At 46.4% G+C, this 27685-nt stretch overlaps 1 protein-coding gene and 1 pseudogene across 1 annotated transcript; one reads left to right on the top strand and one right to left on the bottom strand.

Moving 5' to 3' along the window:
- Positions 1–7184: 7184 nt before the first annotated feature.
- Positions 7185–27385, bottom strand: LOC136513468 (ribonuclease 3-like protein 2). The gene is made up of 4 exons (XM_066507474.1): positions 26917–27385; positions 16873–17040; positions 15544–15917; positions 7185–7474 (listed from the first exon to the last, which is right to left on the bottom strand). Exons 1-4 carry the CDS (start codon positions 27337–27339, stop codon positions 7309–7311), a joined length of 1131 nt encoding a protein of 376 aa, XP_066363571.1. The 5' UTR covers positions 27340–27385; the 3' UTR covers positions 7185–7308.
- On the top strand, positions 18715–21131 carry LOC136513511 (uncharacterized; annotated as a pseudogene).
- Positions 27386–27685: the final 300 nt, after the last annotated feature.

Below are 27685 nucleotides of genomic sequence, written 5' to 3'. Positions count from 1 at the left end.
AGAGAGTGAGGTGTGTGAGGCAATGCTCAAGTGAAGTGTGTATTTTAGAGGGAGGGGTACCCCTCTATTTATACATGGACCTAGGCGGTGCTGGAGGCTATTCCTGGTGTAAGGAGCAGCTCCCACCGCCATAGCATGGAGCCATGCCACCACCTGTCGAAGGGGTGGCTGAGTAGCGCCGATAGGGGGCCTGCCCCCTGACTGAGCCGTCTCGCCACCGCCTTCAGGTGGTAGGCTCTGGGCTGGACCTTGATCAGAGCCCGGTGGTGCTTTGCCTGGTTTGCACTAAGTTGATGGGCGTCTCCCTTGTTTCTTTGTGCAAATCAGCGTCGGAAAGCACCTTTCGGTGAATTATTCCATGTATTTATGTTTGTGACTTGCAAAATAATGTTCTCTAAATACATGTGGAACTTGGTTAGTAGTAAATGCATATGTGATCAAAATTGCTTATTTCTCCTCTTTTTGTGTCTTAATTGGCAGTCGGATTTGATCGGTAAAGACCGCCAACAGTTACTAGTTAGGCGCTTATTTGCATACTCTTGCTCTCTGTTATGTTGACATTCGCTAGAAGCTTTAGTTGATAAATACCTTTGTAATATGGATGAACAACCACTAACTGCTTTTGAACGAGAGCGGGAGGCACAAGTCACAAAGAATCATAGCAAAATGGAAGAACCAGGGGTGGTTGTTGAGGGATTTGGTGATACAGATGAAACATATTCAGATTTATAAGATGAGCCAGTGGCCCTTGCAGTTGAGGTGCTTGTTCTACCTTATATTGAGTTCGGGCGAGAGGGGCTGAGGGGGTGGGGTGTAGATAGCAATGCAATGCTTTCCTATCTGGATAGCAATGCAATTTATACATGCTTCCTGCTTAAATTTGTTTCTCTAATTTCAGCGTCTGGTTCGAAGAAGCCGTAGAGGAGGCTTCGCCAATAGGACAAAAGGCAGTGCTAATATCAGTCCTAGAGGAAGTCAGTCCAAAAGAGTGAAGTCAACATGACTTGAAGAGTTGACTCATGGATCTGAGAAGAACAAGCAAAACTGTGCAAAAGTGAAGTGCCACCATGCTACAAAATCTCGCTCCTATGCTGTACAACTACAATCATTTATAAGTGATGGTTGTGTTTTATTATTACTCTAGCCTTTGTATAAACAAAAACTCATGTGTACTGTAATAGAAGTAATAGTGGCAGGAGCCTAAGGCCCCCTTTGGAATGCAGGATCGGAAAAACATAGGAACAGGAAAAATACAGGAATATGATTGGAATGCATGTGAAAAACAGAGGAATTTTGTTAGAAGGGGTGTTTGGTTTTGTACAAGAAAAAACATAAGAAACCAATACAATGAGGTTTCACTGGATGTTTTTGCCTTTGTTTTTTTTATGAAAGTTGAAGGATAGGAAACTTTTCTAAGGTTTTCCTTCCCCCATTTATTCCTGTGAACCCAAGGCCTTTACGGTGTTGATTCCATAAGATTACTGATTCCTATATTTTTTCTTTGGAAATCCTATGAACCAAAGGAGCCCTAAATTGAGCATCATCATTTAATTTTGAAGTTGCAATACCTGTGTATTGTGCTGATGTAATCCATATTTGTAACCTATTGTTTACTACTTGAATTTCACAGTATGTAATCCATATCAGTACTTTGTGCGTTGTGCTTATGTCGAGGGTGTTTTGTTGAGGGCCACCAGCTGCCATGCCACAAACTGTGGCTCGCCACGGGAACCAGAGCAGTTGTTTGGTTGCTGACTTAAATGAGGCTACCACAGCTTTACTCAATAGAGAATGAGCAACAAGAGTGTGGCGGATGAAAACCCCACCACCGCCACAACTCACAACAACGTGGCTATGTGTGGCCAAGATCCAAACAGCCCCGTAATCCATATCAATATGAAACCTGCGTCACTTGTTATGAACTAATCTCTTGGGTTTTCAATTAAAGTCCACTTCCATTATCTGTAACCTAATGTTTACTGCTTGAATTTCATAGGAAGCTATGAAAACTATGCGAGCAGAACCTATTGCTGATGGACATGAACCAATGACAAGTGCTGATGTTGCTCCCACAGTCCTTTGCCTCTCCCATGGCTAGGTCCACTCCTAGGTTAGTGGCAACACCCTTTTTCGAAGAATAATAGTATCCCGACAGCTCCGCTAGAAGAGAGACATCGGCGGAGAGAATGCTTCGGGAATAGCTTGTTGCTGAATAGGAAAGTTTCGCTAACCACGTCGAACAAGTGGATGAACTGAAGAGGAAGACAGAAAAGACTGAAAGGGAGTTTGCGGAGTTCAAGATATAGCAACACGAGGAGTACAATAAGCTACGTGAGGATATCATGCACTTCAGCTCTTCTTCTGGTAACTCTCAGTCATCAACTCTGTTGGCTTGATGCAGTGAACATTTGTGGTTTGATGTGTGTACTCGTGTGCTGGTTTGATGTGGTGAAACTGTTAGTGGGTTGCTACTAATGTGTAAACTGTAATTTGTTGTATTTGATTGTCATGTTGAATCATTATGTAGACATCGTCGAATAATTATGTAGTCAATCTGTGCAACAGTGACGATCTTGAATTATTTTTATAATAAATTAATTGTTGGGCACGTGATAGAACCTAGGCAGGCCATGTGATTAAATAAAAATGCAACACGTGGATGAACCAGTGCATGACACGTGAAATAACCATGGTACGACATGTGGGCTAATAAAAATCCGACATGTGGAAGGAAGCCATCAAGCCACGTGGCCGAATCAAAAAATAAAACATGGATGGACAGCACCGTGACACGTGGTCGAATACGAAACGGCCACGTGGACCAATAAAAATATGACACATGGTCCAATGAAAAAATAACATGTGACCCAACCGCAACACAACACGTGTGCCAATAGAAAATAGACATGTGGAAGAACAGGGGCCCGACACGTGGTCCATTTAGAACCTGAAACATACAAGAACCAGAGATGGCCACATTGTCCAATAACAAGGTGACACGTACCTAAACCATCTTCAATGCAACCGGCTATAGTAGGTACACGTGGAAAGCATGTCCAATGGATGAAACTACCAGCATGGATGCCCCCTGCCACGCATGCCAAAGCAGTTCTATGACGTTTAGTTTTTGTCATATTTATCCACATCTATGACGAATTTCTAAAATTGTCATAGAATATCAAGAACGATGCGACTTCTATGATGAACCGTTTTTCATCATAAATTCATCATAAAACTAAAATTATGACGAATTTGGCTCCTTCAATGATGAAAGTTGTTCGTCATAAAAGTGGATATTCCTAGTAGTGTTAATTGGGAACAACCTGATTACAATATACAATGGCAAAAACCGCTACAAGCACCACCGCCGCACCCGCCAGCGCCACGATTGCTCGGTCGAGGGTGGCACACAAACAGGCACAGTGAAGGCTAGGCTAGCCTCCCACCCCACCTGTGCTTGGGAGTGCGCTGAGTTTGGGGGCGTCACCGCGCCAGCTGACCTTCACCTCGAGCCAGTGGCTCCCGACCAGGCTCACCGGCGTGAAAGACCCGCTGAGTCCCCAGACCGCTGGCTCTTCCGCTGATAAAATGGAAGGACCCCAGGCGACCCATGTCATAGGGATCCTTCCATTTTCTAGGGAAGGACAGCGGGATAGGGACTCGGCGGGCCTCAGAATCATGTGGGAAGAAAGAGGACAGGGCCAGACCAAGTCTACAAGCCACCACCATCATGCTTCTGAAAGCACAATGGGGGTACCGAGACATCGCAACATGTCTCCCGAGACTCAGGCAGCTTCCCAAGAGCATGAAACGGTCCTCACAAAGGACCATAGCCCGTTGCCAAGCTGCCTACGGGTTCTGGGAGGAGCTGATTGTAGCCCTCGGAGCTTGTGGTTCAGCGACCCCAAACCTAAGGGTTCGGGGAGGCACCAAAATTGCAAGGCCCAAAGGTCGTCCCGAGCACCGCCTCAAGCCTCCGCTACTCGCAAGACTCCTTCTAGCACCAATTGTTGGAGGGAGCAACGCCGGCTTCCAGCCAACGCAATCAACCCCTAGCAGGTCGCATGCTCAAAGTTTCACTACCTAGAAACTCTCACTATCTACCTAGAAACGCCTTTCTTCTCAAACTTAGCCTTTCAAAAAGTCTAAAAACAATTCAAAGACATGGATACAAGTGGTTCAAATGGTAGGAGGCCTCTATTTAAAGGCTCAAGGGTGGACTGAGCAGCCTGGGACCTTCGCGCCACGTGGCGAATTATAGGAGGTCACAGCCAATGTCAAATGCCCACGTGAGGTTGGAGAAATCGAGATCCTCCTAAAGGCAGAGCCGGTACAATGTCAACGAGACCACTTGGCCCTGCCTGGATCACGTACCCTGGCATGCAGCACACTAACACGGCCAGACTCGGTAGAGCAGTCGTGTACCACACCGTTAGAGCGGCCTAATAGGACGGGATGTAACAACCACCTAACGCATCGAACGCACCGGCCTGCAAGGGGTCGAGCTCTGAGTTTAGACCAGTCACGACTTCGTACCCTCACCCGATACGCGCAGATATCAGTGCCTTCATGATCATTTTGAGATCATAAAGACGCTCAGGGGCTACTATTGGGGTTATGATACCCCGAATATCTCAAGACACCGATTAGTTAGCCGCTCAGGCGGCCCACGACAAACAAGCTAGTACAAGCCAAAGCAACCGTGACCCAACTAAGCCATGCAGGCCTGGGCAAAGTGCTGAGACAGGGAGACGGCCACAACCTCTTCATTCTCCTTTCACCGCATGCTGCTCAACTCCACACGACCTCTCCTCCGTCTCGACCCCTAGAAGGAATAGAGAAGGGTCAAGCCCCGCCAAGTACACCTGCCCTGACAAGGACATGCAAGCCTACTCAGTCCGCTAGGACCGAGGAGACATCCACCTCGGAGCAGGCGCCATCCCTGCGCCACGCCGCAGACAAGACAGGACTGTCAGGTGGTGACGACAGGTACGGTAACCACCGTCCAAATACGGCCCAACGGGATAGGCGTACAACCCCACCCACTATGGGATGGGGCTCATGGCTACGGTCTTGACTTCCAAGGCCAGCCAAACCAACGAAGGCCATGACCCTGGAGCCCAGGATCGTGGTCGATGGCTCCACAACCAGCAAGACAACCAACGACCTGGGACGACTACCTATTCCTGTACGACACCCCCAGAAGATAAGGAGACAATGACGAAGGCCACGGTGAGATCACGTCGCACGGGACGGCTAGCGAACCACCAACGTGCCAATAGTGCCATCACGACCGGCACTGTAGCACCATGCCACCCCATGCCGTGACGTGGACATAAGACCGTGACGACAACCACGCCCAGACATGCGCTACACCAAGACAAGACGGCCTTCCTTGCCGCCAAGTTAGCTAGTTTCCCTCCCTCAAGCTCATGACTGCATAGTCAGGAGAACCTATCTTTGTATGTGGCCTGGCTCTAAACTCTATATGAGGGCAGCCATGGCACCCCTCCAACGAAGATGAGATCCATCTTCTTCAACACTCTCTTACCTTATTCACCCTTCTTCCATACCACATCGTAAGACCTTTAGAGCATTGAACCGAGGAACACACACTCGATCTTTCTCTGAGAATGAACGTAGGGCTCCAGCCTGAACCAGTATAATTCCTTGTCTTTGGATGCTACCGTCGTCTTCCTGTAGCAGCACGACATTCATACAAATTCACTAGTCGGTTGATGAAACACTGACAAATGGTTATCTAGTGACACTAAGTGTGAGTCTAATTTGCATATGCATTGAGCTCAATGATGAGGTGAGGTGCAAACGAAAAGTCCTTAAAAAATTATTGAAAAAGTGCTAACATGAGAGGAACACATGTCACAACTCTTGTACATGTTGAGCTTAGGGTTCGTTCTTTGTTGGTATGGATAGCCCTCTGAATAAGCTTTTTGAAATGTTCAAGATCATCGAAATTGAAGTTTAGAACTAAAAGTTATGGCGTTTTAGTTTTAATGCTGAATTCTAAGAGCCCGTACCGGAGCTCCGGTCTAGAAACCGAAGATCCAGGAAATATCGGTTTTATAATTGCTTCAGGCTAAGAGCTTCGATCGGAGCTCCGAATGCCAAACCGGGGGTCCGATTTTCTCTCTGGAAATTTCCGGTCGAGTCTCCAGTTCTGCGCGAGACCAGATGTGAGAAAGGGAACGCACTTTCGAGAGAGAGAGCAGGCGCCGTGTGCTACATGTGTGCATGCAGCTAGGCAGGGAACCCGGCGCTGCTGCTGTCTTTGCTCTGCCGCTCATTTATTTCCGGAGGACCAACGCTTTTGGTTTTGTAACTTTTTTCCTCGTGAAACAGTTAAGCCGAAGCACAGTAAAAAAATAGTTTTCAACTATTTTTTTTCTAAAACAAGTAAACTGAAAGTAATGATCCTCTTTTACTTTCACCATTCTCGGTTTGAGTTTGGAGTTTGTCCGAACGCTGAGTATGAAGCTACAAACTACAAAACCCTTCTACCTGCCCAAACCTATTCGTGACACGTGTGGGCGTGTGGCTCACCCTTAACCTTTCTTAAACTCACAAAGATTGATCCGTTAATGAGCTAACATTTATTTTGGGTCTTCGATTTATTTGTTTTAATGTTGAATCAAGCTCATTTAAATATGTCCTATAAAAATAACTAGCTCATTATCAGCACGAGCACCATGTAACAAATCGTCACCATGTTCGCTTGTTGGTTTCAACCAGTCCAAACCAGCCAACCAACAGTGTTTTCCTCTCACAACAAACCAGCACCAACCAGCCCAAACCAGCCCAGAAACCAACCAGCGAACAGGCCGCGTATGTTCCGTTGCATCGTAGGTTGAACCCAATGGCTCTAATACACAATGAAGAACACTAGCACACCAAAAATGTTTTTTACAACAAAAAAGAAGAGGATTTTACCGTTGGTCTAATGCCAGTTTTCTCAGACTAGTGTAGTTTTCTCTTATTTGAAATGATCCAAACATCAAATCCACAAAACATTCCACGCTTAATAATATTTTTATACATATTGACATAAAACAGGACAATACGATAACTGCATTGGTTTTGATAGTCAAACCCGTCTCTTGACCCTATTCTAAAATTAAGTTGTTTAGAATCATGCATTGTAAAAAGACATGGTTTGAGAATGCTCAAGTATAAACGGTTTTAACGCTGACATGATCCACAGTTTGACAAAGCTACCATAATAGGTATACCTGAACAAATTGTTTCTAGAAAGAGCAATACAAAAGATCTAGCCATGTACATGAACATATCTCACAATTTCAACAATAGTTCGACCATCTTCTGCGCAGCCGAATTCTCTGCATCCTTCACTCTTGACATAGGATCACCTATGGTTACAAAAGTGCCAGTTTTGGTATCTACCTGAACAGAACACACAAAGTTCCTTTCATGTGCAGGGCCACCTTCTTTTTCTAACCTGAAAAGAAATATGATAGTTTGTTCACTAACATGTAGATGATAATAATCACATAAAATAATATATGAAAGCAGGAAGGATTGGGAATCCATACTAACATGTAGATGATAACCATATAAAATAATATATGAAAGCAGAAAGGATTGTGTATAATAAATATAAATACATGGATGCATCGCATTGAACTCTCAACATATAAATACGAGATTACAATATCCCTAACTACCAGATATACTCTAACATCCCCTACAATCATAGCGGGAGCATGGACAAATGGTTCAGCGCATGGATGCACTAGCAGAAAATGGGGACAGTAATGTCATGGGTCGATTCATGGCCAAAGGACACGGGCCCAGCGAGGCCCAGGGCCAGCCGCACCCTGGCACCGTGCCTGGAAGAGGTGGTGGCTATCCCTAGCCGCCTGACTCCCTCCCCTACGGAGGAGTCCGGATCCAACAAGGATTAGGAAAAGGAACGGGATTAAATAAAATCAGTTTAGGAAAATTGAGTTTGTTTAGGAGAGGGAGATTCCAAATCTAGGACTCACCTATAGATTTCTTGGGAGAATATAGAGGTCATGTACTCATCAGAATCAACAAGAAAATAGAGGATTTATCATCCTATTCTCTCTGCCTCCCAGCCCCTGCACCTCCCTTTCTCCCTGGCGCAAGCCCCTGCACCCCTGCTGTCACCGCTGCCCTGCAGACAGCTTCCCTAGCAGCGGCAACCAAGGGCCGCCGTCATCCTCGCCCTCCAACCTCCTTCCCATACAACCTATGCTTCCCACCACCAACAATCTAAGCCGATCACATATACATACGCACATTGTGGCGACCCCGACACCAGGACCCTAGCAGCGGCAACCAAGGGCCGCCGTCATCCTCGCCCTCCAACCTCCTTCCCATACAACCTATGCTTCCCACCACCAACAATCTAAGCCGATCACATATACATACACACGTTGTGGCGACCCCGACACCAGGACCCATAGCACACATCGTCACCTAGGTGACACCTCATAAACCATGAATCATAGTGATTTGTCACTCAAATCCACATGAGGCACTTGCATGATCCCATCAAAATGATGGTTTGCTCAACATTGTTGTAAAAAGAAAATACCACAAACATTAAAAATTTTGCAAACTCATCAAAAAGCATAGCTAGAAGCTTTGAAAAAAAATTTAATTAGGCATAGCTCTAGATGATGTATTCACGTTCAATACATACAAAAATGACAAATTTCATGTGTGTCTGCAATCCTCCAGTGCATAGCACATGAATTCAAAGTTCAGCTAGGCGCTAGGCGGAATCTAGGCACTGACCCATTGCCTAGCGCCTAGTCGGGAGTACTCGGTCCTAGGCGCTCCTAGGCGTTTTGGCAATATAGCCATAAATTATATATATATTATGTATATAACTATATATATATGTATATAACTACTATATATGAGTCACAGACTCACAGTAAGTATAAAAAGAGGGGCCAGTAGACATCTGATTCCTAGCTGGCTTACTCTGGCATGTTCCTAGCTCCTGCAATACATTTTAACTATAAAAAGAGGGCCAGTACTCTCGGATGTCACCCTCATCCATCCCACCTCCCTCCGACAGAATAGCAAAGAGAAAAGAAAGAAAAATCCCCCACCACGCGTCCTCAGCGGACTCCCCCGCTCCTCACCGGGTCGCCTCGCCCTCTCGACGCCGCTGTTCACCACCGAGCCTCTCGCGCCGCTGCCGGCACCTCCAGCGTGCGTGCCGTCCCACCCAGTCCTGGGCGAGCGCGGGCCACCCTGCGTCGCCCCCCCCCCCCTGCCTGCGCGCCTCCCCGTGTGCCGGCGACCGCCGGCTATCTGCGTTCGCCCAGGCGCTCCCGCACTCGCGTGAGCCCGCCCCAGCAGCGCCTAGCCCGGCCGGCGGCAGCTCCAGCGGCGCCAGTGCGGCGCCCCTAGCCCCCTTCGCCCCGCAGCCATCTCCTTTCTCTTCTTCGTTGCAAATTCACAAGTTTTCTGACCCCTAGCGCCGCGATGCGCGACTATGCCCCTAGTCGCGGCGACGGGCTTCGCCCAGCGACTAGGCGCGCGTAGTCGCCGAGTAGTCGCCGCCTAGCCGAACTTTGCATGAATTTGTCATTTTTCATCTATTTAACTAGATCAAGTTTGAAATTTAAATTCTGCGTAGATTTGTAACATAGTCTCACCTATAGGTGTGCCAAATTTCAAACCAATTCAAAGCATCTAGGTACTATTTTTTTAATTTAAGTCACAAGATTTCCAATTGTGGTGTTTCCACCTGAGATGCATGTGCATGATATGACCATATTTGTTTTAGAAAGGTACTATGACAAAATTTGAATACAAGGTTCAGAATAAAGTGATCAAATCAAAGTTATTAAGGTGGTAAGGCAAGGTGCGGTGTCCGACACCCTTCCAGACGCCTAGGCGTTTAAGGCGCAAGGCGAGGCGACACCATACAAACATAAAAAGGGCGTACCCAGTGCAGATAGCTCCCGCTCTGTGCGGGGTCTGGGGAAGGGTGTCAGTGGCAAGCCTTACCCTCGCCTGTGCAATGCGAGGAGACCGCGACTCGAACCCGGGACCTTCCGGTCACAGACGGTAAGACGCCATACAAACATCTTAATATATAATACTACTAGAAATCAGAAGCAAGGCATACCATATAATACCATAATAAATAGTGCTGCTAGAGTAACAGGGCACAGCATAAAGTAGCAAAATAGCAAATCTGAAATCTCTCATCTCTCAATAGGAGCAAATTAGACTCTAGTGACATAACTTAATTACTAGTACTACTAGTGCAAAATAAATATAAGTAGCATAAGTGCTGATCTGAAATCTCTAGTCAACAAACTCAACATCATCTAGGCATGTCCATTCAAGCAGTCTCTCATCTCCATTCTAATTGCAGTGGTAGTTTTGATGCACATTCTTGTGTCCCTAAAGCCACCTGCCAGATGTTTCTTCACCCTTTTTATCCCTCCATAAAATGAAGTACCACATAGGGTGCATGCTACCACATCTTTGTTTTGAAGGTTTGGCCAGTATGCATACTTCCATCCTGGATCCTCAAGAATTCCCTTCCGAGCTAGATCAGTCTTCGGATCATAATCACTGGTGATGCAAGATGAACTTGCCATTGTGCTATCTGCTGTAAAACAGAGCAAGCAACAAGGAGGAGAGCAGAGGCTCAGAGTAGAGCAGAGCAGAGGCGCATCTAAGCGCAATAAGCAGAGGAGAGTAAAACAGAGCAAGCAGAGGAGAGTAGAACAGAGCAGAGAAAGCGAAGTAGAGCAGAGGGGTACAGGAAGGAGCAGAGCATGGGAACGAGGGGGAGGAAGAGCAGAGGAAGAAGGGGGAGGAAGAGCAGATCCGCAGAGTAGCAGAGGAAAGAGGAGGGGACCTGCCAGTCGCGCAGAGCAGAATCACGGTTGCGCCGTTGCGGACGGGGCCAGAGTCAATTGCGGCAGACTTAGCAGGAGTCGGTCGCAGACAGGGCAGGAGTCGCGGACGGGGTGGACTCGCGCGAACAGGCCGGACTCGCGCGGGGCAGTCACCTGCACCGCCGCCCTCTTCTCTCTTCCTCTCTCCTTCCTTTCCCTCTCCCTCTCCCTCTCTCAATTGACGCAATGGGGATTCGAGAGCCTTTGGCAGGCAGCTCCTTTTCCCGCGCGCGCAGGAGCTTCTTTTCCAGCGCGAGCCCGCAGCGCCGCTCTTTCCCACGCCTTTTCGTCGCCCGGCGTCCGCCTCAGCGAAAACGACAACTAGGCGACGCCTTCAGCCGCGAGGCGACACCATACGCAACAAGGCCACGGCGACCGCGACGCCCCGTTTGAAAAAAACGCTCGGAAGCCTAGGCGACGCCTTAATTACCTTGGATCAAATAATTAACAAGACTGATAAGACTAGAATCTTTATAATCTGCTACAATATTTAATCTGCAATCTAATATCATTTGAGTTTGGAAAATGCATATGCATATCATGCACTCACCAAACATAATAAACTCATGAAGCTCTTATTCTTGATCTAATGGGAGTGTTCGTGATCTAATGAGAGATAAGATAGGTGGAGATCGTATGAGGCCAGCTGTAACTCGCTTTGCTACTTCATTTCTAACATTGGCAAGCATGCATAAGCTCAGGAATGGATTGAGGAATTTAATTGCTAGTGATGAATGGCATCCTTGCAGCATCTCTACCTCTCAAGAAGGCCGGCAAGTTGAGAACATTGTCCTTTCAATGCCATTTTAGAATAAATTGGAATGCCTAAGAGCTTCACAGCCACTTCTTGTTGCTCTAAGGATAGCAGATGGAGATGAGACACCAGCAGCTCCTGAGATTATGGCAGCCATGGATGTTGCAAAGACCACAATCAAGGGTTCTTTGAAAGACAAACCAAGTTTACTTAAAGAGGTACTAGAATACTGACAAGAGATGGGAAAACCAAATAGAGCAAAAGTTGTATGGGGCAGCCCTATTCTTGAATCCAAGCAAGTACTTTGCCATAAGGGAAAAAGATAGGAGACAGGCAACAAGGCTGAGAATCATGTTTAATGAAGTTATGTGGAAGATGGTGAGTGATGATTGGGGACAGAACAAGATAAGTAAGCAAGCCAATGACTATGAGAGGGCTGAAGGCAACCTTCTCAAAGCAAGGAGCAATAAGAGAGAGAGAGAGAAAAATCCTAGTAAGTTCTGTATAACTATTTCCTTCCCTTTTTCTCAAAGCAATGAACTAATAATGGAATTGTATGTTTGGAATACAAATTACAGTTCTTTGGTGGGGTGCATATGGTGGCCTGACATATGAGCTCCAATGTTTAGCAAAAAGAATTGTTAGCCTTTGTTGCGCTGCACCTTGATGCGAGCGTAATTGGAATGGATTTTCTCATGTAAGTACTACTGCTAAGTAATTGGAGTTTGGTAGCAATATTCCTTGCATGATATGGGATTCTACATTGTATTTTGTGTAGGTCCATACAAAAGAAAAGAAATCCGTTAGAGCACCAAAGGTTAAATAAGTTGGTATATTGTCAGCTACAACCGGAAGATGGAAAATAGATTTAAAAAAAAATAGGGAGCTGGGTTCGAAAGGAAAGAAATGCAATCCACTCTTACTTGAAGAATTTTTTTTTTTCGAAACAAAGGCAGGAGCTTTGCCGCTCAATTAAGACAGAAAGAATTTATGTACAAGAGGGCTAGCCAACGGGATGTCAAAAGGGCACCCGAAGGCTAACCAACCCACACGACGCAGCTGAGCACTAACACGGCACACTACCATGGGTTATCGTTGCCGAGCATGGCAGAAGACGCCAGCAACTCCGACTTCTCATGGCAGTCCACACACAAGCCACCCACCAACGAGCCCGAAGCAAGCGGCCGCAACCGGTCATCGTTGCCAAGCTCAAGCACCCCGCAAAGAGCAGCTCCGACTTCCAATCACGGCCACCCGCCTCGCCTCCAGCGCTTGCCGACCCCTAGCAGACCCCAGCCAACGATGAAGGAGAGTGCTCGCCGCGTGTCATCGTTGCCGAGCCACGTCCCTGACGCAGCAGCTTCAACTTCTCGCAGCAAGACCCACCTCCACGCGCCATCGAGGTGCCAAGAAGCGGAGAACAATCACCGAGGAGACATCGAGGCCACGACGAAATCCAAACGCGACGCCTTCAGGAAGGTAGCGACGCCGATGGCGCCACCGTCGCACGTCCAAAGTGGACCGAGCTTTCACCCTTGGATGATAGTGCTAGAGGGGATATACGACGCCCCCAACAGGGAAAGCGGCACCCACAGGTGTCGCCGTCGCTAGGCTTTCGCCCAAGGAGTCCTCAAGCACGAACGTCGGGCCAAGAAGCAAGGCCCCTTGCCATCCGTCACTGCCTTCACCGTTGTCCTGCCGCTCCACAGTAACCCCTTCAGAGGGGCCTCGACGCGCCGACTGCACGCAGCAGCCGCACAGCTGCGTCGGCCGTCACCCCCTCCGGCCGGGCAACGCGGAAGCCAGACCTGACTCCGCTGCTCGCGAAAACACCGCCGCACGACCAACGCCTCAGGTGGCCACTGTCGCCGGCTCTTGGCACGTGCTGCCGACGCTGCGATCCGACGTCAGCCACCACCAGACACGCGCCCCACCCCCGTGGGCGCCGCCCCCTGCCCAGCGGCGTCAGAACCGGTAGTAGAGCACCGGTGCCGACACCCTTTGCTGTCGCCGCCGCCTCCGCCTTGGCCAGCCACCGCCCTCGCCAGCCCTTCGAGAGAGTGCCGGGTCCAGGTAACGAAGCTCCAGATCCAGCCGCGTGGGCACCGGATCCAGCCGCCCCGGACCCGATCCAGCGATCCGGGCCAACGCAGCCGCCGCCGCCAAGACTGGAGGAAGGGATGGGCGAGGGAGAAGGGGATCCGCCGCCGTCCCCACACGCCAGCCGGGCACCAGCCGGCACCGCCAACAGCCGCGGCGGACGCCCCCGCCGGGCTCCACGCAGCCCGAGTGGGAGGAGATCCGCCGGCTCGCTGTCACCTGCGCCACCAAATCGCGAGGAGAGGAGCCCCGCCACCACCATCCCGGCGAGCCGCGTGGCCATGCCAGCGGCCAGCTCCGGCGGCAGCGTGGCAGGGGGAGGGGGGAAGGGGCGGCTGCTAGGGTTTGGGAGGGCGCGGCCGCCCGTGTCGCCCGCGTGGGGGAGCGACGCGGGGGCGAGCTGCTTTTGAGATTGAGGTGAATGATGTAAGCCTGAAAAAAAAAAGAGAGTGGAGGAGGTTCTAACCAAGACAACTCTTGCTTGAAGAATTTCATTGGGAAAATGACTAGGTCGATGAAAATTGTGAACCAGTTCATGAAGATGGTGGTAATGCTATGACTTGGGCTAATGTGGATGATGCTATTGGTGCAACTCTGAGTCTACAGGGACACAACTTGCCTAGGGCTGCTGCTGCTGCTCGTGCTGCTGTTGCTGCCCCTGTGAGGCATACTTATGCTAGGAACAGGAAGCATCCAAAGAAGATAGTGGCTCAAGATACTGATGAAGAAGATGACGATGAAGACCAAGATCAGCTTGTAGAATCTGATTCAGCAACAGCAATGGAGGAGGAAGAAGAATCTATTGATACTGCTGATGGATCTGCACCAACTGCAATTGGAGATGGACATGGAGGCTTCTGTTTGAATGATGATTTGCTTAATTAGATGGCTAGTTGCCTACTTGTGTTGGACTATTGAATGTTAATGTTTGTGTCACTTGAACTTATTTAGGTGGCTAGCAGGCTGCTTATCAGCCTATGTAGTATGTACTGAAGTACTGAACTAGTTTGGTTATGTAATATGCTGGCTGTGTGGTTGTTATGGTCTGCTAAATGCTAGTTATTTGCTAAATGCTGCAGTGCTGTTTTTGAGCTGCTCTACTTATAAGTTATTCAAGATCAATACTACAGCAGTGTTGCTAATTATGGTCTTCTTTGGTATTCCAGCAGCAAGTCAGCAAAGAAATGGAGTTTGGGACAGGAATATGGAGTTCTGGACAGTGCAGAAAACAACTCTCACAAGTAAGTCACCAGCTAAACACTAATGTAGTCTTGATGCTTGCTTTATTGTGTATACTTATATAGGTATATATATGTAGTAGGTATATGTCCTGATATATAGGACGACTAGGATCGACTAATAGGCCTAGTCCATGACTAATCGTGATTAATCGCCTGGTCAGTCCCATGGCGACTAGGTTTGACTATACGATTTGTAAACATTGGGTGTTTCCATCTGAGATGCATGTGCATGATATGACCATGTTTGTTTTAGAAAGGTACTACGGCAAAATTTGAATACACGGTTCAGAATAAAGTAATCAAATAATTAACAAGACTGATAAGACCACAATCTTTATAATCTTCTACAATATTTAATCTGCAATCTATATCATTTGAGTTTGGAAAATGCACATGCATATCATGCACTCACCAAACATAATAAACTCACGAAGCTCGCAACGAGGGTCAAAAACTGAAAAATCAGTCCATTATTGATTCATAACAACAAATTGACATGAGTTAAGAACCTTACTTAAAGATAGGTTTTGGCCAATGCTTTCCGATGCACAGCTCAGTAAGTTTCTGTTTACACTCCCTGAGCTCTCCAATCTCATCAACCAATCCATTGGCAACGCCATTGATCAACACTTGCTGCTTTGCACCACCGATAAGCTTGCCCAATGCATCTCGTGCAGCATTGAGCTTAGCAATTACCTTCTGCTCCGAGGAGCCAAGTCCAACCATCTCCCCACCAACAAATACATTTACCATGGTCATCCCACCCTTCTGCCATGTCTCGAACTGTGCAACTTTGCCATGTTTCTGGCATAATTCATGCAATGTAGTCACAGGTTGCTCATCTATTGTTTCTGCTGTGATAATTGGCTCAAAGAGCCACCTTGTAACCTGAACCATACAATACAAACATAATCATATAGTATATATACTAAGATTGCACAGATAAAATTCTGACCGTGACTGTAGGTAAAAGATTTCATACAAGACACGTGGAAGTAATATAAGAATAAGTTTTCATTAGAAATTACAAATATTTAGGAATATATTTTTGTGTGGATTACGTAAACTTTGAACAAACAACACTTTTGAACCAATTTTCAGGACATACGTGTTGCAAAATTACACTTTTAACAATTTCCTGTTCCAGCGAAGGGGCTCTAACTAACAAGACACAGGCTTGTAAGGGACAAATGGTCATTTTAAATGGCTGTTATGCCACATGGGCAAAGTGATTACTTATCATCATTAAAGTGACACACTGAGGACTAACATTCTACCCCAACTTGTTTGGGACTTAAAGGCTTTGTTGTTGTTGTTGTTGTTGTACTGAGGACTAACATTCAAGGCCTCCTCTACTCCATCTTCTCAATGTTAAACAGAAGTCATACACTGATGTGTATAGCAAATGGTGGTTAAAAACAGCATGGTCCTTGGCTAGTGAGCATGGTTGTTTAGAGTCTATTGATTAGACCAAGAACTGATCACAAGTGTGGCTTTGCAATAGGTATGTCAGAGAATATATAGTTTTATCATCTTCATTTCAAATGTAGCTTTACTAAACAATGAAAAGGCACTCTATGCTGTAGTTTTTACTAATCTATTACTCCCTCCATTCCAAATTATAAGACGTTTTGGTATTTCTAATTACATAGATTTTTCTATGCATTTAGATATACATTTATGTCTAGATACATAGTAAAATCAATGCATCTAGAAAAGCCAAAACGTCTTATTGGAATGGAGGGAGTATTAGTCAAAGTTGTTTCTCAGTCTACATTAAAGTCCAAAATGGCATATGTTTATTAATGGGATGAGTAATAAGCATAACTAATGAATAAAAAACCTTCCAAAGCTTCTCAAGGTCAAATTTGCAATCAACGTAGACAGCAGCAGCGATGGCCTCAACAATATCCGCAAGCACCTTGGGAGCTTTAACCACACTACCACCATAGGGTGCAGTGGCAAGGTCATGCATTACTTCTTGTTTCACTGATTCAATAAACTGGCCTACCTGCATATGGTATGGCCAGGAAAAACACAATCATCAAAACATTTGGTACAAAGAAAATATCAAGTCGAGATGAGATACAACATGACATTTAAAAAAAAACAATGTATTTATTATGAACTTGAGTCAGAACTGAACAATGTACCAAGCTTATAGATAATTTGCTTTTGCTAAGAAAAAAAAAAGATCACAAAGCTTCAGAAAGATGGCGTACCCAGTGCAGAGAGCTCCTGCTCTGTGCGGGGTCTGGGGAAGCGTGTTAGTGGCAAGCCTTACCCTCGCCTGTGCAATGCGAGAAGACCGCGACTCGAACCCAGGACCTTCCGGTCACAGGCGGTAAAACTCTACCGCTTGCACCAGGCCCGCCCTTCACAAAGCTTCAGAAAGATGGGAACTTAAAAAATTAAATTTCAGTGTATTGTTAAGAGAGCAAGGTACATTTGATTTAATCTATTTCGTTGTATCTGGACTCATTCTTATTTCTACATACAGTGCCACACAATTCTAATGCATGTTCAAAACAGTTGTGTATGTTTAAGAGGTCGGAAACAAAGATGTCCAACTGTCCATATTTCACGTAGAAAACAGCAGGTCGAGCCAGGAAGTTTTGGTAAATAAAAAACAGTAAATGTGGACATATGTATTAAAATTCGTTAGAAACTTACTAGCTACTTCTGCACCATTGTTTTTGAAGCGTCGCCTAATCGTCGCCTAGGCGTCGCCTAGGTGCCAAGGCGTGCTCGAGGGCCTGGGCGTCGTCCTCGCCACGACCTCAGCCTGTATGGCGTCCGCCTCAGCAGATTAGGCGTCGCCTAGGCACGAATGGCGTCGGGCGGACGCCTAGAGCTCTCCAGCGGACGCCATAATCTAATTCGCAGGGGAGGGCGCGAAATCGGACGCGGCGCGGGGAAGGGCGCGAAAATGACCGCGGCCCGCGGTAAATCGACCGCGCGGGCGCGGGAATTGCGACCTACGCGCGGGAAATCGACCGCCTGAGCCATTACCGCGAGGGGGGCGAGCTGCCTCCGCTCGCCAGCTCGAGCCCCCTCCAGCATTTGCCTCCGGTCATGCGCTGCCGCCTGTGGTATGCCCCTGCCTACTCTGCTTCTGTGAATATAGTAATGCCTCGTATGCTTGCTGCTCTGCTTTTGATCTGAATATTGTATGCCTCGTTCTCATGCTCTGCTATTGACCTCAATCGGAATATTGTATGCTCATGCTGGATGCCTGTCCCTGCCTCCTCCCTTCTCTAATATTTATTCTGCACTTTGCTGTCTGCTCTGCTTTTGCTGATGCTTGCTTTTTATATTATATGGGTACTCACATATACAAATGCCTGCTTGTGCTTGGGCTGTCACACACCCTGCTACAACACAAAGCACAGATCTTTCTTTGATCCCAAGACTGATCCAGCAAGCAACATGGCAAGCACAATTGAAGTACCTGAGTATGATCCCAAGACTGATCCAGCAAGGAAAGCAAAGTCCAATGATCCAGGCTGGAAATATGGCTACTGGCAGGACCCTGCTAGGAGAGACTGGGTGACTTGTATCCTGTGTGGACATGAGGGTTCAGGAGGCATAAAGAGGTTCAAGCAACATTTGGCTGGTGGATATGGAGATATTATCCTTTGTCCAAAAGTTAGCACTGAAATCAGGAAAGAGATGGAAGCTTACTTGCAAAAGAAGAGAAGGCCTTTGTACTTGGATGGTATTGAGGAGGATGGGGAACCAGAAGATGAAATTGTGGAGGTGGCAGCTGCAGATGTACAAGCAGCAGCAGCAGCAAATGCCACACCAAAAGTGGCTGCAAAAAAACCAAGTTCTGGGACAGCCGCTAAGAAAAGGCATGCTATCTTCCAATTCAAGGCTTCAACAGCTAGCAGTGTCAATTCTACACCAAAGACACCAAAGACCAATGCAACAAAGTCAGTTGTTGGTATGCTTAGAAGAACACCTGAACAGATAGTAGATCAAAGGCGTGCAAAGGACTTTCAGCCCACCATTGAGTCCAGCACAAAGACTAAGGAGGAGAAGCAATATGTGGATATGCAATGGGCACTGTGGTTCATGGAGTGTGGTGTAGCCTTTAATGCAGCAAATTCAAGGCAATTTGAAATTGCTTGTGAGGCAACAGCCCAATATGGTTCAGGGTACAAGCCTCCAACTAACCAGCAGCTTGGTGACCCTTTGCTCCAAGAATGTGTTAAGGTGACAAGTGACATGAGGAAGGACCATGAGCAGGCCTGGAAGCAATATGGTTGTACACTAATGTCAGATGGATGGACTGATATGAGAGGGTGCCACCTGATTAATTTTCTTGTGAACAGCCGTGAGGGAACGTACTTTCTGGAGTCAGTTGATGCATCAAGTGAAGTTCATAGTGCAACAATGCTAGCTGATTTGTTACAGGAGAAGATTGAGGACATTGGAAGGGACAATGTTGTTCAAGTTGTGACCGACAATGGCGCTAACTATAAGGCTGCTGGTAAGATCTTGATGGATAGGATTCCCATACTGTTTTGGAGTCCTTGTGCTGCACATTGCTTGGATCTGATATTGGAAGAAATTAGGAACTTGAAGGCATTCAAGAAACCTATTGCACGTGCTAAGCGTGTCACCAACTTCATTTATAGGCATGGAAGGCTTCTTAGTGCAATGAGGGCTCAAACAGGTGGGACTGATCTTGTTAGGACAGCAAAGACTCGATTTGCCACATCATTTCTGACATTGAAGAGTTTGTACAAGAACAAGGATGCATTGAAGAGCTTGTTTGTTAGTGAAGCATGGACTGGGAACAACTTGTGTACAACTGCAGCAGGTCAACAAGTGCAAGACATTGTGCTATCTACTGAGTTTTGAAACTCAGTAGAAGATTGCCTAAGAGCTTCAGCCCCACTCTTAATTGTTTTGAGGGCTGTTGATGGTGATGAGAAGCCTGCAATGCCAGAGGTATGGGCTCTAATGAATCATGCAAAAGAGAGGATAAAGCAAAGCTTCAATATACCAACCAAGGATGGCCTACTCAAGAAGATCATGGAAATTATTGAGAGGCGTTGGGTGAAACAAATGGACCATCCATTGTATGGGGCTGCACTATATTTGAACCCGGGAAAATTTTTTCCTCTGATAAAAGCAAATGATGATGTCACTGTTGGGTAGCTAAGAGGTTGTTTTATTGAAGTGCTTGGAAGAATGATACCAGATGTGGAAACACAAATGAAGATCAATAGGCAGGCCATTGAGTATGAAGAGCAACGTGGAGAAGCCTTCTCAAACAAAATGGCAAAGGAAAGCTATGACAAAATGAATCCTCGTAAGTGTTGTTTATCTCAGCTTGTAAATTTCAGCAACTTAATTGCATTCCAAACACCTAATATGTGTTGTCCTTTTCATCCAGTTGATTGGTGGCGTTCTTATGGTGGCCGAGCCATTGAACTACAAAGACTTGCTAAGCGTATAGTTAGTCTGTGTGCTTCATCCTCAGGATGTGAGAGATGTTGGAGTACCTTCAGTCATGTGAGTATCCTTGTGACTAACAGTTTATATTTAGATGCATACAATCTGATTTTTTGTTTTGCTTCCCATCTGATTTTTTTGTAGATGCATACAAAGAAAAGGAATAGGCTGCTGCACAAGAGATTGAATGATATTGTCTTTGTTTCATACAATCGGAAGATGAGAACAAGGTTTCAGCTTAGGCGTGAGAAGGCAGGCAAGAAATATGACCCCTTGGTCGTTGAGGAGTTCGATTGGGACAATGAATGGGCTGATTCATTGCATGTGCCTGTTCCGGGTGCTCGAGGGTCTGATGCTGTTGATGACCTCACATGGCAGCATGTTGATGAAGCCATCGGTGCATCACAAGCGCTGCAGGGTCGTAACCTTCCTAGGAGAGCTGCTGCTCCTGTTCAGTATTATAGACGCTCCAGAAATGTTCCTGCTGCTGCTGCTGCTGAAGATGGCGAAGAGGAAGACGAAGTTGAAGACCCACATGATGATGCAGAAGTGAGCGAGTGTGAAGAAGCTGGCAATGTTCCTGCTACTGATCAAGACGACGCTGCTGATCTTGATGAGTTTGATGATGGATTTTGAGTGCTGAAACAGAGATTTGCACTCAGCCCTTTTGTGTCCTACACCCTTGTCCTGCACTCATGTTGTATGGCTTTGGTGTAGTTGACTAGTAATTAGAATGCTTTAGAGTCCAGTACTTCAGACTTTCAGTCTCTAAGTTTGTGGACTATTAGAGACAAACTATGATGTGATTTGTCATGCTCATGCATGAACTAATGCACTAAGCCACTAATGCTTGCTAATTTGTTGTATTGCCTCTTGTGTATTGTTTCTTATTTAATTCTCAGCAGCTGGTAACAATGTAACATGTTCATTTACATTTCTTCATGTCATAGATTGCTGAATTTTTGAATTGTCATGTAGTTTGCTTCAAGGGGGATGGATGCTACATGGGAGAAGAGCTTTTGGAAAGGGAAGAAAGGAACCTGGGCTCCAGAATTGGGAACAAACCAGGTATGTATGTGCTGCACTTACTATATAAAACTCTAGCTTACGGCGCCTTACAACGTGTGTATGGCGTCGCCTAGGCGTCCGCCATAAACGCCTAGGCGTTGTGAAGGGGGTCGGGCGCCGCGCCTCGCCGCGGCGCCTCAAAAACATTGTTCTGCACTTTTAAAATAATGACATTTGCTTGGTGCACAGCAGATGATAGGTAATAATGAAAGAATATGGCTTGAGCCCACTACTTCGACTTTTCTATACATGTCCTGAGCCTGACAGTACTTCAACTTTCCTATATATACACGATGAAACTTAAAAGCAACATTTGTGTCATTCAACAACATATAGTGATTTTTTTACAATCAGTAACAGCCAAAAACTAACAGCTCTTTGAAGGGAAAAACTGGGTGAGGCTACTCGATGGGAGACCATCAATTTTTTTATATTAATTTTCAAAACACATGTTTTTGATATATATTTATCAGTTGAAACCATTAGTCTGGAGTTTTATAGAAATACCCTCTGACAGGGGCGGACCCAGGCTTGGCCAGTAGGACCGTGGCCCTAGTGGGTTAATTACACCATGTACTTCCTCTTAATTTTGGCCCACATATGAGGCCCAAGTCGGCCAACTAGGACAGAGGGCACGCAACAGCACAACATACATGCCTAGACAGGCGTCTTGTGTGTCGCAAACTCGCATTTACTTTCTATCATTCGCACGCTTGCTTGTTCGCCTAGCTGCTGATGGCTGACGTTGTTCGCTACATGGCCGTCGAAACTGTCCATCTGTGGCCCAATGGAGTCCCATCATCAGCTCTCCTTGTTGCCCCAGTAGTACTCAGCTCCATGCTACCTCGCGACTCACCCCTTCCCAAGGCATGATGGCAGCTGCATTGAAGCTTGCGGTACACGTCATGCCCCTAGGCGATGACAGTTGCGCCGAGCGCGGCACATCGAGCGACAGCAACTGCACGCTGCGCTCCAGTCACTAGGTACTCTCTAGGCTCCAATCTCCGAAGGTGCTAGAGCCAGGCCTCAACTAGCGAATATGCAATTTGACGTTTTCTCCTCTCTCTAATTTCCCATCTAGAAAGGTTCATCATTTCAATTGGATTGGAGGTTGAATGACAATTAAATTTGTGCCCAATTTTATACAGAAATAAATCAGACTTTGAAGATTCTAATCATGGATAGGAAATTAGAAACAAATTTACTCATGTCATATAATCAAAACAGAACCAACCTCATGAGTAATCGTCAAAAATTGAAGTTAGCAATGCTAATACCAAGCAAGAAGGTTCTGAACATGAACTTCTAGAAGAGATTATTGCTGATCCTGAACAAGAAACAATAGGAACATAGCAAGTAATGCTAGTCATGGTTTTGGAAAACAATTGTGGAAATGCATCCAAATGTTAGTGTTGATGCCTCAAGGGAGTTTATTTTGCTATAGTATTCGGTCCATGCTAACCAAAATTTCATATACGTCTTATTTTTATCTAGTAAAAATGCTAGTCATGGTTTTGGAAACCAATTGTGGAAATGCATCCAAATGTTAGTGTTGATGCCTCAAGGGAGTTTATTTTGCTATAGTATTAGGTCCATACCAACCAAAATTTCATATACGTCTTATTTTTATCTAGTAAAAACATGGAGTTCAATTATTGTATCGATCGCAAATTTTTCCTTTACTATGCTATTTGTTGATGCATGAACCGGTATAGGAACTTTTTATACTTTGTTTTTGGCCCTAGTCTTGGAGAAATGCTAGATCTGCCACTGCTCTCTGCTACATTACCCTCAGGGTATCCCATTTTTTGCACTGCCGGACTATGTAGAAACTAAGCTCAGAGCATCTAAGCAAACAACTAACAGTACAGTAGATTAGACCAACAGGGACTACAGTTATTAGGATATCTCTAATGGTCAGCTCTAATCTAATATTTTTTTTCTCGAACAACGCGGGAGAGCTGCGTGTCATTTCATTAAGAAGAAGGAAGAACCAAAGGGCCGGCAGGAACCGGCCCAAGTACAAAAACTCAACCCCCACTCACACACCACCAATGTTTTCCTAAACGGTAAACGGTCTTTACACGGTCGCCCTTCGTTTAGCGTTTAGGCTGTTTACACGGTGTTTAAACGAAGTTAAACGGTCTAAACGGTTTTGTACTTTTAAAAAAAAATGCATATAATTATATATGTGCATGTAAAAAATCAAGTATTCTAGCATTTATACATATTTATCCCAGTAAAAATCAATTATTTTGGTATGTATATATATTTATGCATGTGAAAAGAATCAAATATAGATATTTATGCATATAACATATCAAGTGTACACATTTATAAATATAATAAACTTAAGTATACAAATTTATCCATACAAAACTGAACTAGATTTACCTCGTGTTCGTCTGAACGGCCGTTTAAACAGCTGTTTAGCCCGTTTAATGTTGTTTATCTCCGTTCCGTTTAGGCCGTTTAGGCCGTTTTTTCCCGTTTTTTTACCGTTTAAACGGTCAACCGTTAAATTTCCGTTTACCCCCTAAACAAAATAGTTTACCACCGTTTACCATTTACTGGCCGTTTAAACAGTCGTTTAATTCATTTAGGCGAACACTGCACACCACCAACAGGTAGCAAACTCTTTACAGAAACAACAACAAAAACCCCGACCAACCTAGCCACAGATCTAAGCGGCCAAGGACAGCGACCTGGCAAGGAACTCTTGGAGTTTTGAAGCTCCTGCCATCTGCCAACCCCCATAAACCGCATTCATCAGCTATCACTTGGAGCAGATCTGGTATGCTAGGCCTGGCATGCTCAAAAACACAAGAGTTCCTGTGTTTCCAGGTTTCCCAAGCTACTAGAATAACTAGTGCTTGCCCCACTCAGAGGCTTGTCCTTTTTATGATCAAGAGGAAGAAACCATACAGCACATCCTTGTGGGCTGTCTTCACCAGGCAGGTTTGGTTTTCAATTCTCCAAGCCCTACATCTACCTGCTCTAGTGCCCTCAACATAAGACACAAAATTTTCGACTTGGTGGAGGAAAGGTCTTTGGCTCATTCTAATCTAATATTAAGTACCACATAGAGGAGAGAGGCCAAAAACATTTTAAGCTAGCGTGAGAGAAAAGGCTAAGCTCTTTATACGCCCAATACATGAGATTTGGCTCACTGAAATTTGGCTGTTGTTGCTGCTGCTGATGCTGATTTGTTGTGAGAGAAAAACATTGTCCCTTCGCTGAAAAGTAGTGATGATAAGTTCAAGCGAACAGGGCGATAACTCCTCTACAATGTTTTCAAGTCGTCCGATTAATCGCGATTAATCGTCCTAATCGGTCCATGCTGACTGATTAGGGGTACCGTCGACTTGTACAATTCGTCCGATTAATCGCGATTAATCGTGATTAATCGTCCTAGTCGGTCCCATGGCAATTAGGTTCTACTGGACGACTTGAAAACATTGCTCCTCTATCACTTGAGGGGAGAGAATATACTAATAAAAAATATCTTACATGTGAGAGGTACGAGATAATATCTAAGAGTCAGCACCAAACTCTTAAAGCACCTCAAACAGGAGCCCTCAAATCAAGGCCCCTATTTTTATTTGAGGGCTCTCCCTACTCTTAAGGGTCTAATTTTTTTTGAGTTTTTTGGATTCTTACCATTATAATTTTTGAAGTTTGGAGAAACACCATTACTATTCACCTATTTTGAAGCGTACCATTACAATTCTTTGTTTCCCACAAAAACGCGTATGGAGATAGACTTGGGCACTAGTGCGTAGTGGAATCCTAAGCCAGGATAGTAACGTGAAGAGAGGCAGAGGAAGACCGAAGTTGACTTGGGTAAAGGCAATAAAAGGAGACTTGAAATGATGGAATATACCCAAAGACTTAGCCTTAGATAGAAGTGCTTGGAAAACAGCTATTCACGTGCCTGAACCTTGATTGCTTCTACTGGATTTCAACTCTAGCCTACCCCAACTTGTTTGGGACTTAAAGGCTTTGTTGTTGTTGTTGTTGTTGTTGTTGTTGTTGTAGACAAACTTGGGCCCAGCTGCAGGCATATACGACAACGTACATTTCATTGTAGCCCCTCTCCCCTATCACAGACGCGCAGGCCCCACATGTCATCTTCTTCCTCTTCTCATCTTCCCTTGCTGAGCCGCATCCGCCGGCAGCAGCACGGTGGCAAGGAGCTCCACGCCGGCTGGGAACCATGAGCTCGCCATCGACAGGGCCACGAGCAGCAGCACACCGGAGCAGCAGCAGCTCACCATCGACGGGGCCACGAGCTCCACGCCGGCTGCAAGCTCCGCGCCGCCGCCCGGGTCGCGAGCTCTGCGTCGGCTGCGTGCTCCGCACGCCGCCTAGACCGTGAGTTCCATGAGCACGCCCTGATCGCGAGATCCACGCCGCCATGTGCTCTACGCGCCGCCCAGGCCGCGAGCTCCATGCGCCACCCGGACCGCGAACTTGGTGCTCCGCTGGCCGCTCACCCGCGTGTTGCTACTGCTCGCCATCGACGGTGTCGGAGGCTGGTCAGCAAGGAAAGATGAGAAGAGAAGGAAGAAGATGACATGTGGGGCCAGCGCGTCAGTGATAGAGAGGGGCTGTAATGAAACATACGTTGTCCTATACGCCTGAATAGTAATGGTGTTTCTCCAAACTTCGAAAATTATAATGGTATGAATCAAAAAAAAAAACCAATTTTGTTACATCTACTTCCAACAGGACCCTCAAATCCATTCTAATATACACTGGCATATGAGACCCACTCGTCATTCGGCCACATCCACCGCCGCTCCAATCAACCAAGCTATGGGGCACGAGAGAGGAGGGGAGGAGCACCAGACACACCGGAAGATCCAATCGCTTACTTATCAGCCGGCTTATCAGCTAGAATCTACAGTATTTTTCTCTTGCAACGAAACAGCTTCAGCCGGCTTTAATACCAGCCGATCAGAGGATCCGCATTGAATGGGCCTCACCGGGACGGGCACTGTCGAACCCGGGAGGGGAGCCGCGACTGCTTCACCGGGGAAGCGCGCCGGAGGAGGGGGATAGGGCGGTGGCGCGGGAGAGAGTCAGGACAAAATATTTCCCGACCAAAATTAGGGAGCCCCCTGCGCACCTGGCTGGGAGATGAGGCTGAGGGGGGCATTTTCTTCTCTGGCACAAAAAAAAAACAGAATATGACAAGACAGTGTTACCACGTATGTAGCCCCTGACAAGTTAGAGTAGACTCATGCTCATAGCCAAGCCAACCGCACAAACACCAAATCGACCCTAGGAGATTCCAAAACGCTCAGAGATTCACACAGTTCTGGGGGGAGTCGATGACAGGTATGCTTACTAGTAGGTCGAGGCGGGCGCACTTGCGCCGGAGCAGCGGGTAGAGGTCGTGCCGGACGGCGACGCGCGCGAGCTTCTCGGTAGAGATGTTGGCGGCGCGGAGCGTGGAGAGCGCGCCGGGCCCAAGGGTGGGGTTGGTGAGGTAGAGGAAGTTGGAGAAGGCTAGGCCGAGAGCGGCGTCCCCGACGAACTCGAGCCGCTGGTAAGAGAGCGCGCCATCCGAGAAGGATTGGTGGGTCAGCGCCTCCTCGAGAAGGGCGCGGTCGCAGAACTGGTACCGCAGAAGGCGCTCCACGCGCGCCGCGGCCTCGGCGCGGTCGGCGACGAAGCCCGGCAGCGAGAGCGCCACGGGCGGGGCAGGTGAGGCCGAGGGTGGAGGTGGAGCCAGATGGCCGCGCTTGCGGGGGTTTTGCGACGGCGTCATGGGAATCGGTGGGAGGGTGCCTATTTCGCTTTCGAGACCTGGAAGGGTTAGAATTTCTTTAGGTTTTGTAATTCGGAAGTGACACGGACAAAAAGACGGAATCTAGATGTGTTTGTCATGTATCTAAAGAGTCCCTAATTTAATTCAGTCCTGTAGGAGAGTTCTTAATTTTCATCCCAAAACCATAGTTTTTTTAAAAAAAATAAATAAGATCATCTCTAACCGTTTTTAATAATTTACTCCTAAAATATAAAACACAATTTTATATAAGGAATCCTATATTATTTCTAAATTATCTTAACCACTTTTATATACTGTTTCTCTTTTATACATTTGCATCGGAAAC

This window comes from Miscanthus floridulus, chromosome 16, assembly GCF_019320115.1.
Source record: "Miscanthus floridulus cultivar M001 chromosome 16, ASM1932011v1, whole genome shotgun sequence".
NCBI lineage: Eukaryota > Viridiplantae > Streptophyta > Magnoliopsida > Poales > Poaceae > Miscanthus > Miscanthus floridulus.
Note: the sequence above shows the minus strand (reverse complement) of the source record. Positions and strands in the feature narration are given on the sequence as shown.

Excerpts from the sequence above, each read along its gene's own strand:
- LOC136513468 (XM_066507474.1), bottom strand. The coding sequence starts at position 27,339 with ATGACGCCGTCGCAAAACCCCCGCAAGCGCGGCCATCTGGCTCCACCT. Across the intron at positions 17,041-26,916 it reads GCGCCCGCCTCGACCTACTA|GTAGGCCAGTTTATTGAATC; the intron begins GTAAGCATACCT and ends TACCATATGCAG. Across the intron at positions 15,918-16,872 it reads ACCTTGAGAAGCTTTGGAAG|GTTACAAGGTGGCTCTTTGA; the intron begins GTTTTTTATTCA and ends TGTATGGTTCAG.